Source organism: Staurois parvus, unplaced genomic scaffold (assembly GCF_062004578.1).
Source record: "Staurois parvus isolate SC_StPar_1 unplaced genomic scaffold, SC_StPar_1.0 ptg000564l, whole genome shotgun sequence".
Classification (NCBI taxonomy): Eukaryota; Metazoa; Chordata; class Amphibia; order Anura; family Ranidae; genus Staurois; species Staurois parvus.
The window spans coordinates 11111817-11128731 of record NW_028318360.1 but is presented as its reverse complement, the minus strand read 5'-3'; the positions used below and the strand labels follow the sequence as shown (position 1 = coordinate 11128731).

At 42.0% G+C, this 16915-nt stretch overlaps 1 protein-coding gene across 1 annotated transcript in view; it reads left to right on the top strand.

Annotated features, from left to right (window-relative positions):
• Window positions 1-281: 281 nt before the first annotated feature.
• The window catches only part of LOC149450744 (wolframin-like), a 37599-nt gene continuing 20965 nt past the window's right edge, over window positions 282-16915 (top strand). Inside the window, exons 1-2 of the mRNA XM_089691605.1 lie at window positions 282-361; window positions 12301-12445. Of these exons, the coding sequence (XP_089547731.1) occupies window positions 284-361; window positions 12301-12445 (223 nt within the window). The 5' untranslated portion in view covers window positions 282-283. The remainder of the gene's footprint in view (window positions 362-12300; window positions 12446-16915) is intronic.

Genomic DNA, 16915 nt, shown 5'->3' with positions numbered 1-16915 from the left:
TTCCTTTTTTAAATAATTTTGCTGATGGTGTTTCATACAAGATGTTGCGCAACAGCAAATTTGATCTGGTGTGGGGTGTGGTGTGTTTTTTTTTTTTTTTCTTTTTTTTTCTTTTTTAACAGATGGCTATTAACATGCAGGAAGTCTGCATTGAGGTACATCATGTTTCAGGATGTGTGGTCTCGCTAACAACCAGTGTAGTGACAGCTTTTGACTAGTGTGCTGTTTGTGGAAGGTTTGCTCTGAACTGATCTCTGAAATGTGCCCTTCTGTTGCAGAAACCATGAATGAGGATCTGGATTCCAACCTGCAGGAGCTGCTGGAAAAAGCCAGAGCCGGGGATCCCAAGGCCCAGAGCGAGGTAATCAGTTGCTGTATTAGTTAGGACATTTGTTTCTGTTTCTCTGGAATTCTCTGTGCATGAAGCAGCCAGCCAGGATGATTCACCAAATAAACCATTGCTCAGTTTCACACACCTCCACACAACCTACAAGTACCAGTGTGTGCTGATGGCTCTGGACTGTAACTCTATACTGACCAGAGGAGAATTGTCCCGTCTACTTTAGTGTGTGTCCTTGTATATCTAAACCCATGTACAAAAATTTCATATATTAGAGCTTGGCAGTTCTTGGATGTGGTGGCTGCATTCATTTTGTTTTATCAGACTTTTCTGTTACCTGTCATGCTGCCAATAACACACTTCCTGTCCTAGGATGACAGCTCACTTACTGTACTTTATCTATGGAGGAAGCAATGTTGTCACTTAAAGTAGAATTAAACCTCTGCAAAAAAAAAAATGAGATTGGAATCCAGGAGCCATAATGTGCAGTGAATTAACACATTTTTGCAGACTTAACTGGCTAGTGATCCTCTCCAGTTCTGCATTACCAGCACTCCAACCAGTCATCTTTTCCTGGTCTTCCTTTCAGGTTTTAGCTCTTCCTCCTCTTGGTTGGCGGGGCTGCATACAGGGCTGGGACAAGGGGTGGGCAGGGGGGCACCTGCCTTAGGCACTGTAATATTGGGGGGGGTTTAGAGGATTCGTGCTAGGAGGGGGGTGATGTTTTGTTTGAGTGTTTTTTCGTGGAGTGGAATTTCAGTGAGGGGATATAAACTGAGAGGGAGAAGATTTCTGCCGAGAGGGGGGATCTCAGCAAGGGGATGGATTTGTACTGGGAGCAGGGGAAATTTATGCTGGGGGCGGGGGGGGGGGCTGACACATAATGCTCCTGCAATGACATGCATGCTCACGAACATCAAATTGTCACAGAGCTGAGGCATAAATATATGCTGCGTGTGTGCAGCTCAGTGTGTACAAGTGCTGACAGAGCAGGTAGAAGAGAATATGCCTGTCAGCAGGTTTTTTGTTTTGTGTGTGTTGTGTGGTTTTTTTTTTTTTGTTTTTTTTTTTATTCTGCGTTTTTAGTAAGAGATCACTATCCCCCAATCCATAACAGCATTTTTCCCTGTGAACTGACCCTTATGATATTTGCAGTGAGCAGGGTGTAGATGAAGTTGTAAGCCAGGCATGTCCAAAGTCCGGCCCGCGGGCCATTTACGGCCCGGGGGTCAGTTTAATACGGCCCTCCAACATCCCTCCCTGCTCTGTGTAATGTGGCCCTCCCACGGCCCTTCCTTCTATGGCAGACAGTATTCTGCTTGAGAGCAGAGGGCAGTGCGCATGCCTGACTGCGGCGCGTTCTCCCTGGTCTGTGTAAATGCGGCTGTTGCACGGCCCTCCCTTCTGTGGCAGACAGTCTTCTGCTTGAGAGCAGTGCGCATGCGTGACTGCGCCGCGCTGGGAGCAACAGAGGGCAGTGACGTCAGGGCCGGGCTTCCAGCGTGAAGTGTGCTTCTCTTCCCCTCCCGGCTGCCGAGTAGAGACTTCAGCTCCAGCTACCTTTTTTCACCCTTCACATTAGTGCAGGTAAGTTTTTTTTTTTTTTTTTTTTTTTTTTTTTTTTTTTTTTTTTTTTTTTTTTTTTTAATTTTCAATACATTGTGAAAACTCAGCTGTCAGTTGATCTTAATGTTATGAAATGAAAAGTATGTAGTTTGCAATTAACTTGGCATAAAATAATTTATTTGCATTTAATTGTAATGGTTCAAAGAATGTTCGGAAAATTGTTCGGCCCTCCACCATGTTCACTTCATCCAATCTGGCCCTCTTTGAAAAAAGTTTGGACACCCCTGTTGTAAGCTCACAACATTCCTGGCAGGATCAATCATCATTTGCGCTCACAAAATTACTCAACATATCTCCAGTGCTCTTCCTTGCAGTAAATCCCTTCCAGCACTAGATGGTGCTGCTTTTTCATGCTGAATGATGCCTGGAATGCTAGCTTCACAAATCCCAGGCACCAGGTTGCACCTGGGTTTACACTGCCCCCCCCCCCCCCCCCCATAGACTTGAATGGCAAATCGTGTCCCCGTAGATTTCAGTGTGCAAATGCCTGTCAATAGCAATACACATTATCTCCATTTTGCTAACCTCGGAAACCACTAAGCAACTTATTCACTCCCTTGTCATATCTCGCCTCGACTATTGTAACTCCCTCCTCATTGGCCTACCTCATCGCAGGCTATCCCCACTCCAGTCTATCATGAATGCTGCTGCCAGACTCATCCACCTTACTAACCGTTCTGTATCTGCCACCCCTCTCTGCCAATCCCTCCACTGGCTCCCAGTTGCCCAACGGATAAAATTCAAAACACTATATAAAGCCATCCACAACACTGCCCCAATTGACAGAACAGATCTTGTCTCTAAATATCACCCAAACCGTACACTCCGCTCCTCGCAAGACCTCCTACTTTCTAGCTCCCTTATCTCCTCCTCCCATGCTTGTCTCCAAGACTTCTCCAGGGCATCACCCATCCTCTGGAACTCCCTACCCCAATCTATCAGACTATCGCCTACTCTACTTACTTTTCGGCGATCACTGAAAATCTGTCTCTTCAGGGAAGCCTATCCCGCCCTCTGCTAATACTGGAATTTTTTACTCTTCCAACCACTCCATCCCCCACAGTTATTACCTATTGTACCATTCACCCCTCCTCCTAGATTGTAAGCTCCAAGGAGCAGGGCCCTCATATCCCTCTTGTATTGAACTGTATTGTTACTGTATTGTCTCCCACTATAATGTAAAGCGCTGAGCAAACCGTTGGCGCTATATAAATCCTGTATAATAATAATATTATCACTTGCAAGTCTGTAATGCACTGCTACAGACTTGCACAAGATCCTTTTCATAATGGCGTTCAAAACGCAATGCCTGTAGATCTGTGTGAATCCCCTCTACAGGAACACAAAATATCTAGCCTGTTATGCAATTCTGGATTAGTTTTGAAACTAACGGATTTCCATATGTGTGAACCAGGGTGGCTCCATTAACACCTGGGTGTTTTGGGATCGCAGCAGAATCACTGATCAGAGTACAGGTTCAGATGTTAATATTTTCAATGGCGCCTAAAACTTGGTGCGGTTTTGCAGTGATTGTCTCATGGCAAATCACATTGTGCAAAGTCTGACAACCCATGCTACACTACAAAAAAAAACTGGCTCCTAACTTTAGCTAGCTTCTAGATTCAAAGCACATTTGTCAAGCCCTGCCTGGAATCATTTAGCTCCTTTCCTGTGAGCCCAGAGTGTTAAGCACCTGCCTTCTGTGAGTGTATCATCAAGCTGCCATATGTTCTCGGGGGAAATGCTGCATTCCTCAGGACCTGCCCTCCAATGAAGACACAAGAGGACCTGTGATGTCACTAGACTGCGTAAAGGACCATAGAAAGAGAGGTATGCATGCATATTATTTTTGAGAGAGAGAGCTTCCTCTTGCTTTTTGTTATCTGAAATGTAAACTGAACTGTTCATGTGCAGCTCCGTATACATTCAAAGCTCCTGATCTGTGCCACAGTGATGTGACTCCTGTGCAAGTCATCGCGGCCCAGCTATTCAAGTGGCTGAAGAGACTTAATCCAGATGGAAGACAAGTCAAAGACCAGTTGATTGGTGACATCGCAGCATTGGAGATCTTCTGCCATATCGTAGCACAGTATGGCATACCCCACCATGCATAGGACATGGCATCAAGGCTAAGGGACTCAACTATGCAAGAAAACCTAGGAACTAGGATGCAGAAAAATGGCAGCAGGTCCTCCTGAACTGATTCGTAAAAATTTGAAATATTTGGCTATAGCACGAGGCAGTTTATTTGCCAAAGGCCTGGAGAGCGGTACAATGAGGGTCTGTAGGCAACAGTGAAGCAGGGTGGAGGTTCCTTGCAAGTTTGGGGCTGCATTTCTATAAATCGAGTTGGAGAATTGGTCAGGATCAATGGTGTCCTCAATGCTGAGAAATACAGGCAGAAACATATCCATCATGCCATACCATCAGGGAGATGTGTGATTGGTCCCAAATTTATTCCGCAGCATGACAACAACCCCAAACATACAGCCAATGTTGTTAAAGTGTAACTCCACCCAAAAGGGAAAGTTCTGTTTTTAAGACACGCCCCCACCTCCTCTTTCACATTTGGCTATCTTTTTCGGGGGGGGGGGGGGGGGGGGTGGATACCTGATTTTGACAGGTACCCGCTCCCATGTGCATATCCGAGCGGAAGTTAGTTGGTTCTCCAAGAATTTTGGAACAACCTTCCTGCTAAATTCTTTTAAACTGTGTGTAATTCTACCTAGAAGAATTGATGTTGGTTTGAAGGCAAAGGGTGGTCACACCAAATATTGATTTAATTTGGATTTCTCTTCTGTTTACTTTCCATTTTAATTGCAAAATCAAGCACCTAGGCATGCAGACTGCTTCTACAAACATTTTGTGAAAGAATGGGTCACTCTCAGGAGCTCAGTGAATTCAAGCGTGGTACCGTGATAGGTTGTCACCTGAGCAATAAGTCCATCCGTGAAATTTCCTTGCTACTAAATATTTCACGGTCAACTGTTAGTGGTATTATAACAAAGTGGAAGCAACTGGGAACAGCAACTCAGCCACAAAGTGGTAGGCCATGTAAAATTCAGAGCAGGGTCAGCACATGCTGAAGCGCACAGTGCGCAGAAGTTGCCAACTGTCTGCAGAGTCAATAGCTAAAGGCCTCCAAGCTTCATGTGGCCTTCAGATTAGCACAACAGTGTATAGAGCGCTTCATGGAATGGGTTTCCATGGCTGAGCAGCTGCATCCAAGCCTTACATCAAGTGCAATGCAAAGTGTCGGATGCAGAGGTGTAAAGCATGCCACCACTGGACTCTAGAGCAGTGAATGTGTTCTCTGGAGTGAGGAATCCTGCACCTGTCTGGCAATCCGATGGACATGTCTGGGTTTGGTGGTTGCTGAGAGAATGGTACTTGCCTGCCTCTCTCTCTCCCTCTCAACCTCTGTAGGGTCCAGGTATCTCCTCATGCTGCCAGTAGTGACACTGACCCTGGCCAAATGCAAAACTAGTGAAAAGCAGTCAGAAAAGTTGAGTAGGGAAAAAAATGTCAGTGGCCTCCACCTATAAAACCATTCCTGTTTTAGTTTAACACCAAAGCTGCTGAAACTGATTAACAACCCCCTCTGCTACTTAACTGACCAGATCAATATCCCAGGAGTTTAACTGACTTGGTGCTATACTCTGATGTGTGTGTGTGTGTGTGTGTGTGTGTACACCCCCCAAAGGGGGAAATTCTCCTTTTTTATGGCTCTTTTTGGTGTTTTAGGGATTGGCATCTTGGGGGGTGGGGAGGAGCGGATACCCCACTTGACAGGTACCCACTCCTACTGCGATCGGAAGTGTAAGTTGTCTTCCCGCCTTCCTCCCCTTACTCTTCTGAGACATGTGCCAAAAGACTACAAGACCTTTCACAAAATGCAGCCCTACTCGTGCATGCGCAGTGGTGGGCACGCGGCTGTGAAGCTGCAAGCTGTCACAGCCGGGTGCCCATACTGAAGGTGCCAGGGAGAGAGGACGGCCAGTGAAACGGCAGGATTGAGGGACTGGTGAGCTTTCTCTTTTTCTTTCTTTCCCTTTCTTGCTTTTCTCTCTGTTTTTTATTTATTTTTATTTTTTTCTCTCGCGCGCGTTCGCTCTTTTGCACGCTCTCTCTTTCGCGCTCACATAGCATTCAGTTGCAATGAAATATTATTGTAAAATGTATTTTCATGCTTTCTTGTGAACACTGTACCCATTGATGCAAACATTTTGATGTTTTTCTCGTCAGCTGAACGCATGCACTTTGATAAGTAACAGAAGCATATTCGGTCACAAGGCTGTTGGAATGATCAGCTGTAAACACGGTTCTGGCAATGACACGCCAAGATAGACTCAGCGCATTCCGCCTTATATGTGTGACATATCCTACGTTGGCACCAAACACTCTCATTGGCATCACTTGTACTGAAAGAAATCAGATCCAAATACAGCGCTCTGTTTAGAATCCTAACCCTGGATGTGACCTGCATTATTGGGGAAAGGGTACACTGGATGTCGTAAAGGCACAGCACTTGCTCAGGAAGACTGCTATAAAATTGGAAGATTTCTTATTCTTTTGTGACCTCAGTGTAGCTCCACTGTGTGCGGCCCGGTGTGACTGGTACAGATACGGTTTCATAAACGGGGAGCTGATGAACAAAGGAAGAATTCTAGTAATCATTGGGCAATTCCTGGCAGTGTTGGTGTGTGCTCTGTGTAGCTTACATATTCTGAGTCATCTTATACACACTGCTGAGGGAATTAACTGTAAAACAAACACCATGTATAGAAAGAGAGCCTTAAATTGATATTCTAATCCTTTTCAGAAGCAGATTTATTCACTTACTGAGTATGCAGATGCTTTATTTCTTAACCCTTACCTGTGTTTCAGTTTAAACTGGTGCCATGATCCCTTACCCAAGTTTCCTGTTTCAGGGTGGCTCCTATGGCGGGACTACAGTTGTCTTCCTACACTGTGCATCAATACACACAGCCTCATATCCTAGGATAGTAATGCACTCCCTTCCCTAAGCTAACAGGCTGACTGGAGACTGCACTGTCTTCGAACTCTTTCCTGTGAAGACCAGAAGTTCAGGGAAGCGGCACCGAGGGAGCAGCAGTAGGGGTAAAGCTGGGTATACAGATATAAAATTTTCAATCAATGTGTACAGACCTCTGTTCAACAGAAGCCGATCGTCAGATCTGCTTCTAATGAACAGTCCTGCTGAAAAAACTTCATTTGATCAGCTTTTGCAATCAATGGCTGCAGCAATGATTAGTATATTGTGATGGAGGGGGGAGAGTCCCCGCTGCCAGGATACTATAGCTCTGTGTGGGAGATCCTTGCATGTGTGAATGCTGGAATCTGCAAGCTCTTTTTTGCTCAACTCGCTGGTTTAACAAAAAGTTTACTATTTATTTTATTGTGCTCAGTGTGTTAAACTAAAAAGCTCCGATGGTTTGTTACTGCTTTACCTTCATTTACGCTTGCACAACACATACGTGTTTTGGTTTTAATGCCCACATAGCAGACATGCATGTCTCTGGGTGGACAGTGTCTATGTGCTGAGTGCACTCCCTGCGCTGTCTTGGCACAATGACAAAGCTGTCAGACGGTTTTCGGTCCCATCTAAAGATTGGTAGCCAGCAGGACTGGCTTGTGATCATGTGACTTCTGTGACCAGGATCACTTGATTGCCAATACGTCCTGCCCCCAGGCATTCTGAACTGTTTAAAGGGATTCCGGGGTTGGTGGTAAGGGGTTAAATAAACAATTTTGCCCCCCCATTACCTCTCGAGAGACTATTCACGCAAGGTCTTTATACATATACCACCTTCTGTACAATAAGCGCAGTTCACAAAAGCAGAATTCATGTGGAATTTTCATTACAATGTCTTATTTGCTTTTATTTATGATTTGAAATTTTTTTTTTTTTTCTCAATTCACTGAAGACATCAGCTTAATTACCCTCATGCAAATTATTTCATTTATTTTTTACAAGTCTATGGTACGGCTTATTGCTCATTAAGATACAGCTGGCTTCATGTTGGTGATTACACTGAGGAATTTAGTCTAAGGCTGGCCATACATTATACACTTTTCCTACAATTTCTGCCCAATTTCCTTTAGATTTACCTTCAACTATGTAGTGTAAGGGCCTGCCTAATTGGATACAATTGAAAGTATTGTTTAGGTTTGATCTCAGATTATGTTTTTTGTGGTAAATCTAAAGCAAAATTCTCAAGATTGTATAATGTATGGCCAGCCTAAGTAAAGGGAGTAGAAGATGATAAATTAAGTCTTCTATTTATGAGAATTCAGATTTTGACAGATCAGTGCTTATGTTATGTGTTTTTTGAAGTCTGACCACATTGGATGAGAATATTATCCAAGTTAAAATAAAAAGAATTTCATCCATTAAAAAAAAATAGTTTTTATGGGTGAGTGGGGTTTTTTTGTGGGGGGGGGGTTCTAATCAAAATATGTTGGTTGTCCAATTTTTAGTCATGGATTCCAAATCCTTCAATTCATTTGAAAGTGCACGTTACCTCCAACATCTCACATTCCTGATATCTGTCTGTTGTACCATGTACCCATGTTAGGAGTATTCTGTTCTTCTTGGTATTGCTTCCTTTTGTGTGTAAAGCCTGGTGTACCTGCCAGTCCCTCAGCTTTTCTATTTCAAACTGACCGTGCTAGGCCTAGAAGCACATCTATCCCAGTGTGATCAGATTTCTTCTTTGCCTTCTACTTGACAGCACCAAGTGGCATTGGACATGCGTTTTTTGGTTTTTGTTTTTTTGTTTTTTAGCGCTCTGAATGCCAATCAAAGCACCTGTTGCTAACTAACATGGTAAGCTTCTAGTCCTGTTTACATGTAGCATTTTGCTTTGCTTAATTTCAAAAATTATACCCCATGTCCCTTGGTGCTTCAAAGTGTTTCCAAAGCCTGTGACAGCTCGCTAACAGCACCTGCAACTTTTGGCGGGCTTTTATTCAGGGTTAGCTTTGCTTTGTTTTGGAGATATTGCAGGTATGAGAGATCCCAGAATGCACTGAACAAACAAGCAAACTCATCAGCAGTCACTTCCAGTTCATGTGTATATATTCTGGGAGTGTCTGGTGCAGGCGTCACATCTGGTGTGTAGCAGCAAGAAGCTGAGCGGGATCTGAACTGGAGCAGATCAACTTGGCAGATGGCACACATGGTTTGCAACATGGGAATGCTATAGCAGAAAGTGAGCAGGGACTGGAGAGAGAGGACTGAACGGCAGAGGATTAGCAGACCAAAGGAGGAGAGACCAGCAATGTCACATGTGGTGCGCAGCGTAAGAGCAATTTTAGTGGGAGGTGAGTGAAACTAGAGATAGAGGATCAGCAGAGCCGGGGGTGTCTGCTGAGCTGCGGATCAGCAGAGCCGGGGGTGTCTGCTGAGCTGCGGATCAGCAGAGCCGGGGGTGTCTGCTGAGCTGCGGATCAGCAGAGCCGGGGGTGTCTGCTGAGCTGCGGATCAGCAGAGCCGGGGGTGTCTGCTGAGCTGCGGATCAGTTCAAGGGTACTAATAAGCTGGGGGTACGACTGAGCTGGGGTTCTACCTGGCCCATTGAAAACACACAGGGTATTTGCCCTGCTTCAAGAAAGCATCACCGAAGCATCAAAGACACGTTGAAGCTGTAGGCTCTTAAATGGTGTGTTAACATCGAAGCAAGTGTAAATGAGCTTGAAGTCTGTCGGCCATCACACGCAACATTAGGAATTCTGTGGCTCAACTTTAAAGGAGTACCAACTCACTTTACACATGTACAGGGATTCAACAGGTGGCATGGAGATTTTACAGCACTGTAACATTTCTGTGAGCTATAGAGAGCACTCTGACTTTTTAGGAACTTGTAATCCCCTCCTAGGGTTACCTGCAAACCGCCTAATACTTACCCTGATGCTGCTCCAGGGCAGATTTATGGCAAACGTTTGTTTTAGAATTTACTTTAATATCCCATATTTGAATAGAATACACTTATTAGGTTAACCAACGTTTATTAATTTGCAACTGTCTATTGGAAGCCATAATCTATTCCCCAGGCTATGTATATAATTTAATGTTACTTAAGACTATGCAGACCAGGTAATTGAAGAGTAAACCAGTCATTTCTATGTACACATTTATACAAATATTTCAAGTGTGTGTGTGTGTGTTTAAATTTATTTATTTTTTTTCCAAAATGGCACATACATGCATTTAAACAGATCACCAATCAGAAATAATTTCTGACAGCCTAAATCAACTTCTGGCTTAAATAGTTTAAGTACATTTCAGGTACATCAGAATAAAAGGTGTTCGAAGTCTTAGGGCTTTATTACACTGGTGTCACCCTCTGAAGAGCGATCTGCAGTAGGGACCTATTTTCACAGGGCGTTTGACAGGTAGTGAGGAGGCATTATGTCACCTCCTCGTTGGCTCTTTTATTCCACCACAGGGGAAGGGGGGATGTGTCATGCCCCTTTCAGTTGCATGGATTGAGGTTGATGAGTGGTATTGTTTGCTGAACATGATGGGGGGGGGGGATAATTTTTTGCCACGTCGTAATGCTTTGCATGTGTGCATCCCTATTTTTCCTATTTTTGCAGGTGAAGGGAGAGCGGTAATGCCAGTCAATCGTGTATTTTTAACGCCCCCCCCCCCTGTTTGCCAACCGTAAATGTAAATGAGGCCTTATGATTTGTCTTTTTCAGAAAACAGCCACAGCCTGAGTAGAAACGCCTGCTCCCCTGTCAGCATGCTGAGCAGGACTGTGTGGTGGCAGTGGTCTGTCTGCAAAGGTACAACATGCCCCCTGCTGAGGCAGACCCATAGGTCTGCAACGCTCATGGCTCTTGCTGATTGAAGAGCTCTGACTTTGCAGAGGACATGTCAGACTTTTGCAGAGAGCAAGGCTCCTTCTCTACAGCATGCTGGCAGGGAACAGACTTTTCTACTTTTGTGGCTGCTTTCTAAAGAAAACAAGCTAAGACTTTACAAACCTTTTTTGTTTTGATGCAGTTGAAATCCAGACAGTTAAAAAGTTCAATTGAAAACCGCCTAATACACGATTATTCAATTTAACTTTTTAATTGATTTGATTTCAGTGATGTGAAATTCAGCTTGATGCAGGACATTGTACTTTGCAGAGGATTTAGTACGTCGATATGGAGTAAACCTGAATGTAACTTTGCCTGTGTGTCCTCTTCGCAGTCTGCACGATGTCTCTGAACTCTTTCCACATGGGTTTTGTTTAAATCATGTCAGTAGTTTCTTTGACTTGTAAGAAACCAGCAAGTTCTTTTTATCACCCTACATGTGACCTTCTGTTCCTGTCCTGGAAAAATGTCAGTCATGTGAGACATGCACAGCGTTCTTGGCATTGCATCTTTAATGGGCATATAAAATACATTCTCATGAGGGTAACTGTACTGTGTGTTCAGATTCACATTTTTAGGGGTTTTTTTTTAGGGAGGAGATATTTACAGTCAGAGTGGTTAAGATGTGGAATGCTTTACCAAATGAGGTAGTAATGGCAAAAACAATCCTGTGAAGGCCCTGATGATCTTCCAGCACCTATTAATAACTAGTGTGATGAGTACAATTTGGAAAACAAGGAAATTCTGTTTTCATGGAGTTGATCCTTCTGATCTGGGAGGGTGGGGGCATGCAGGAAAGTAGTGTGCGTGGTGTTTTTTTTTTTTTTTTTTTTTTTTTTTTTTTTTTTTCTTCTGCTGTAAGGCAAATTTTGCAACATTTAGACAGTTGCCCTTCTGTGAACAAACCGTATCTTTTTATGTACTATGTGGTCTTAAAAGTCTTAAGGTAGGCCATACAATGTGCAATTTTGTTTCCTTCAACAGTGGGTTGAGACAGAAAATTGTTTGATTTCCCCCATTAACACAGTCAGTGTTGATGGGGGAATCCCTCATGCTGAGTCATTCTGACGGCGAGAGGTTTCCCCGCAGCCAGAATACAATGATCGCTTTTTGCTGGCTATAGCAGCTGACAGTGATCAAATGCTGAAAAAAACCTGACCAGTTTGTTGTACTGAAGTCATTTGATAGAATGCTGAACCGGCTGCATTTTTTGATCTGTATATGGCAGGCTTAAAGGATAAGTTCACCCGTATTTTTTTTTGTTTTTTTTTATGGTGGAACATGTAACCTGTTCCCATAACCGCAGATGCAGCCCACCTCCCTCTGACAGGCAGACCATGTAACATGTTCCCAAAGGTGAACTTCTCCTTTTAAGTTAAAGGTATGATGTAAATCTGGTAGAATCCTGTATTTATCCACTGAAGTTATTTTTTCTGTTTCAGGTAGGAAAATACTACTTAAAACTTGCTGAGGAGCAGGATGAAGAAGTGAACAGCTGCGCTGCGGTAGACTGGCTTGTCCAATCTGCCAAGCAAGGTCGAAGGGACGCGGTGAAGCTTCTGCGGAGATGCTTGGCAGACAGAAGAGGTGAGTTTACACTGCAGTTTTCTTTGCGCTAATAATGGCTACGGTGTATTCCTCTTATAGCAGGCCTCTTCTCACTTTTCATTTGATGACTTGGAACTTCTCATTACAGCCTGACTGTATCCTTGTAAACAATTTTGTATTTTAAAGGAGAACTCTGTCTTCTAAAAATCCTCCAACACTTTGTCTCATGTACACAGGGGTTTTTTTTTTTTTTTTTGCTTCCAAATGCCCCTCAGTGTTTTGTGGTTTTCTTTTTTTTGTTTTTTTGTTTTTTTGTTTTTTTTTTAAATGTTTGATTTTCAAAATATTAGGAAATTTAAAATCCACAATATAAATTCTCTACATTCATATAACAACAATATCTAATTTAAACATTAATTTCCCATATTTTCCTTATTTCTCCCAATCCCCCCACTAGCAAATCCAAAGTCACCTCCCACCCCACCCTACAGCTACCGCTCTTTGGCAAGAGAAAAAGAGGCTCTAAATCGTGCTCTCACCATAAGGGGGCAGGAAAAAGAGAGGCCTTTTTCTCGTCCATTCACCCTTGATCTAAACTCTTCCCATTTTTTCCATTTCGCCTGATATATCCCCATACCATCTTCCTGGGTATAAAACCGTTTCTCTAATCTTACAATATAGTCCATTCTAACTATCCAGTCTTGTTTTTTTTTTTTTTGGAGCTTCTACTTGACGCCAAAATTTTGGAATCAATCCCTTGGCTGCATTTAGAAAATACCATGTTCCTGATTCTTTATATTTATTTACTGTTATTTCTGTATTATGTAAAAGGCAGGTTCCAGGGTCCAGACTAATATCAATTTCCGTAATCTTTCTAATTTGGTGTAGCACTTCTCTCCAGAATATTTGTATCTTTGGACATTCCCACCATATGTGATAAAACATGCCTATCTCTCCACACCCCCGCCAACAAAAAGGTGACTTCTCCCCACTCATCTTATGTTCTATACTTGGTGTGATATATCCTCTTGTCAATCATTTAAAATTCATTTCCACCTCCCGTGAGCTTTATATTCTCATGAACCAACCTAAATATTCTTTTTTGTTTAACCTCATCTATCTCCACACCCTAATCTCCTTCCCATTTTTCTATATACATTAGTTTTTTTCCACCTATATCTAACTCGGTGAGAATTTTATATATCCTTGCCGTACCGTGTTTCCCCATCACCTCGTGATCCCAACAACTTCTCAAACAAGTTCCAATCTATACTCGCTCTCAAAGGCTTAGGCAATTTCCCCACAAAACATTTTAATTGATTATATCTCCAACCATCTATCCTAGTGAAAATCTTTCCCTCTTACTTTTTCAAATCTTTAAGTGTTCTCAGTTCTAACCCTTTCATTATATCTCTCAATTGGGCATTCTCATTCGTGATCCATTTTCCTGAAACCTCCTCCCTACCTGGTGGGAAGAACCCTGAATTTTTCAATGGCATCAGTAATGAATTAAATTCCCACTTTAACTGTCTGTGCATTTTATCCTACACTCTTAACACATTTAAAGTATACACACTCGTGCTTTCTTTGAATCCTCTATACTTTGTAGGCACCCATATACTCCTACTTAAATTATTACCACTAAGTGAATTTTCCACTGTGACCCAACTTTTCCCTTTTGCATTATATGTCCAATCAAATATTCTAGCCAAAATAACTGCATTATAATATCTCTTAAAGTCAGGGACTCCCAATCCACCATTCTCTTTATTTCTAGTTATCACTTCATAAGATACTTTAGGTTTTTTATTTCTCCAAATGAGTCTTGTCATCATCTTTTTCAGTATCTTAAAATATACCTCAGGAAGCTTAATAGGGACCATTTGAAATTTATATAGAATTTTGGGAACTACAACCATTTTTATCAAATTTATACTTCCCAACCAGGACCGATTTTCCTCCCCCTAATCTCTTTAATTCCTCTCTAATTTCGTTTAACATTACTATATAATTTGCTTTATACAAGTTTTTATAGGCCGAAGTGAGTTTTTTACCCCTAAATACTTCAATTCTCTCTCTCTCTCCACACAAAGGGAAACTCCCCTTGTATCCCCCTTTTTTTCTTTATTTGGAAGGTTTATATTTAATATCTGTTTTAGACAGGTTAATTTTTAAGTTTGACATCTCTCCATATTCCTTCGAAGCCCTCATTAAGTTAGGGAGCGTTATCCTAGGATTTCCTACATAAAACAATAAATCATCTGCAAATGCGGCAACCTTGTGTTCTATATTTCCCACCCGTATTCCTTTTTATGTCTACATTTTTCCTTATTGTTGCTAGTAATGATTCCAAGGACAGAACATATAACAATGGGGATCGTGGGCAGCCCTGTCTTGTTCCGTTTTGTCATCTCAAAAGATTCCGATAGCTCCCCATTTACCATTTACCACTGTAGACGGGTTCTTGTATAACTTTCCTATCCAAGTTCTCATTCTATCACCCACTCCTAAGATCTCCAATGTATCCATCATATATCCCCAATTGACTCTATCAAATGCCTTCTCTGCATCCACTGAGAGAGCCACCGCTGGCGACCTTCCCTTTCTACTTTTCTGGATAAGCAACAGTGATCTCAACCCATTATCTCTACCCTCTCGCCCCTGAACAAAACTCACCTGATCCTCATGTATCCATTCGGGCATTAAATCTTTCAGTCTATTTGCTAAAATCTTTGCATAAATCTTCGTATCTATATTTATTAAAGATATTAGTCTATAGCTTGAACATTGGGTGGGATCTTTTCCTTCTTCGTATATGAGGACCGCCTGAGCCTGCAGTGATTCTCGTCTCATATCCATCTCTTCTCCCAAGGCGTTAAAATAGGACTTCAATTTAGGTATTAATGGTTCACTATATTTTTTATAATATCTAACAGTATATCCATCTGGCCCTGGGCTTTTACCTATCATAGATTTTTTTTTTTTATTGCTATCTTTATTTCTTCATAAGTAATTTCAGATTCTAAGGAATTCAAAAGATCTTCATTTAATTTCGGTAGTCCTGCCTTTTTTAAATATATTCTTTTTTCTACGTTTATTATTCCATCTTTACATATTGAATCTTGAGGAGCAATATTATAAAGTTTGCTATAATAATCCCTAAACACCTTCACAATATCTTTAGTTGAGTGCACCAGTTCTCCCTTGGGGTTCTTTATTTTCTCTATGTAATTCCTATTTTTCTTTTTCCTCAAAGCTCTCATCAAAAACTTTCCTGATTTATCCCCCCATCTATATCTTTCGCATAATACTTTGTTAAAAACTCTCTTGTTCTCTTCCTCCATCATAATCTCTAATTCCTCTTTCTTTTCCTTTACCTTCTGCATTATCTCTCTCGTTCTTTTTATGCAATTGTTCAACATCCGCCAGTTCTTTTAGGAGCCTACTGATCTTCTCTCTCCTTTCCCTTTTTTCTTTCTAGCCCCAATTGCAATAAGAATTCCCCTTATGTAAACCTTATGGGCCTCCCACACTGTAGCCTCAGATATCTCTCCCGTTTCATTTTCCTCAAAATATCTCTTAATTTCCTCTCCAACCTTTTGCTCAGTCTCTGGATCCATTAGGAGAGACTCATTCAACCGCCACATCAAACCACCTGGAGGCTTTCTTCCCTATCCTATTTTCATTACAACCGGGGCATGGTCTGAGAGTGACCTTACCTCTATTGTCACTCTAACCAAAGACTCTATTAATCGGTGATCTATCAGTATGTAGTCCAGTCTAGAATACATCTCATGGGCCCTTGAGAAGAAGGAATAGTCTCTATCATTCATGTGCATAATTCTCCAACCGTCCACTAGCTGATACTCCCTTATCTCTTTCTTTAGTACTCTTAGGGACTTACTACCCTCTCTTTTGTATAGATGAAGTAGTATCCATTTGTGGGTCCATACATAAATTAAAGTCCCCAGCTACTATCAAATACCCCTTTCTAAAATCCATCAATCTTTTTAAAATTCTTTTCAGGAATATCTCCGGTTTCTTATTAGGGCAATAAATATTAGCAACTGTACATTCAATGTCTTGTATTTTACCTCTTAGAAATAAAAACCTCCCCTCCGGGTCTGTCTCTCTCTCTTCCAACTCGAACCTTCTATCTTTTGCAAATCCTATAGCTACCCCCTTTGCTCTCTTAACCGGGGAATCTGCATAGTACCATAACGGGTAATATCTAGAATTCAACTTTTACATTTGACTTCAGTTCAAAATGCGTTTCCTGTAGGAAAGCCACTGATGCTGCTCTATAGATACCTCCTTGGGGTTGAACTTCAACCATGGACAGATCCCCACACCTCCCACCACCTCAGTTACCCCAAAACTATTTCCGTCGTCAATTCAATATGTTCCACCTTTCTTAAGGTCCCAAAGGAGAAAAGAGAGAGAGAGAGAGAGGGTGGCGTCAAGCGGAATGAGAGGAAAAGAACAAAAAAAAGTTTTTATATTTTTTTT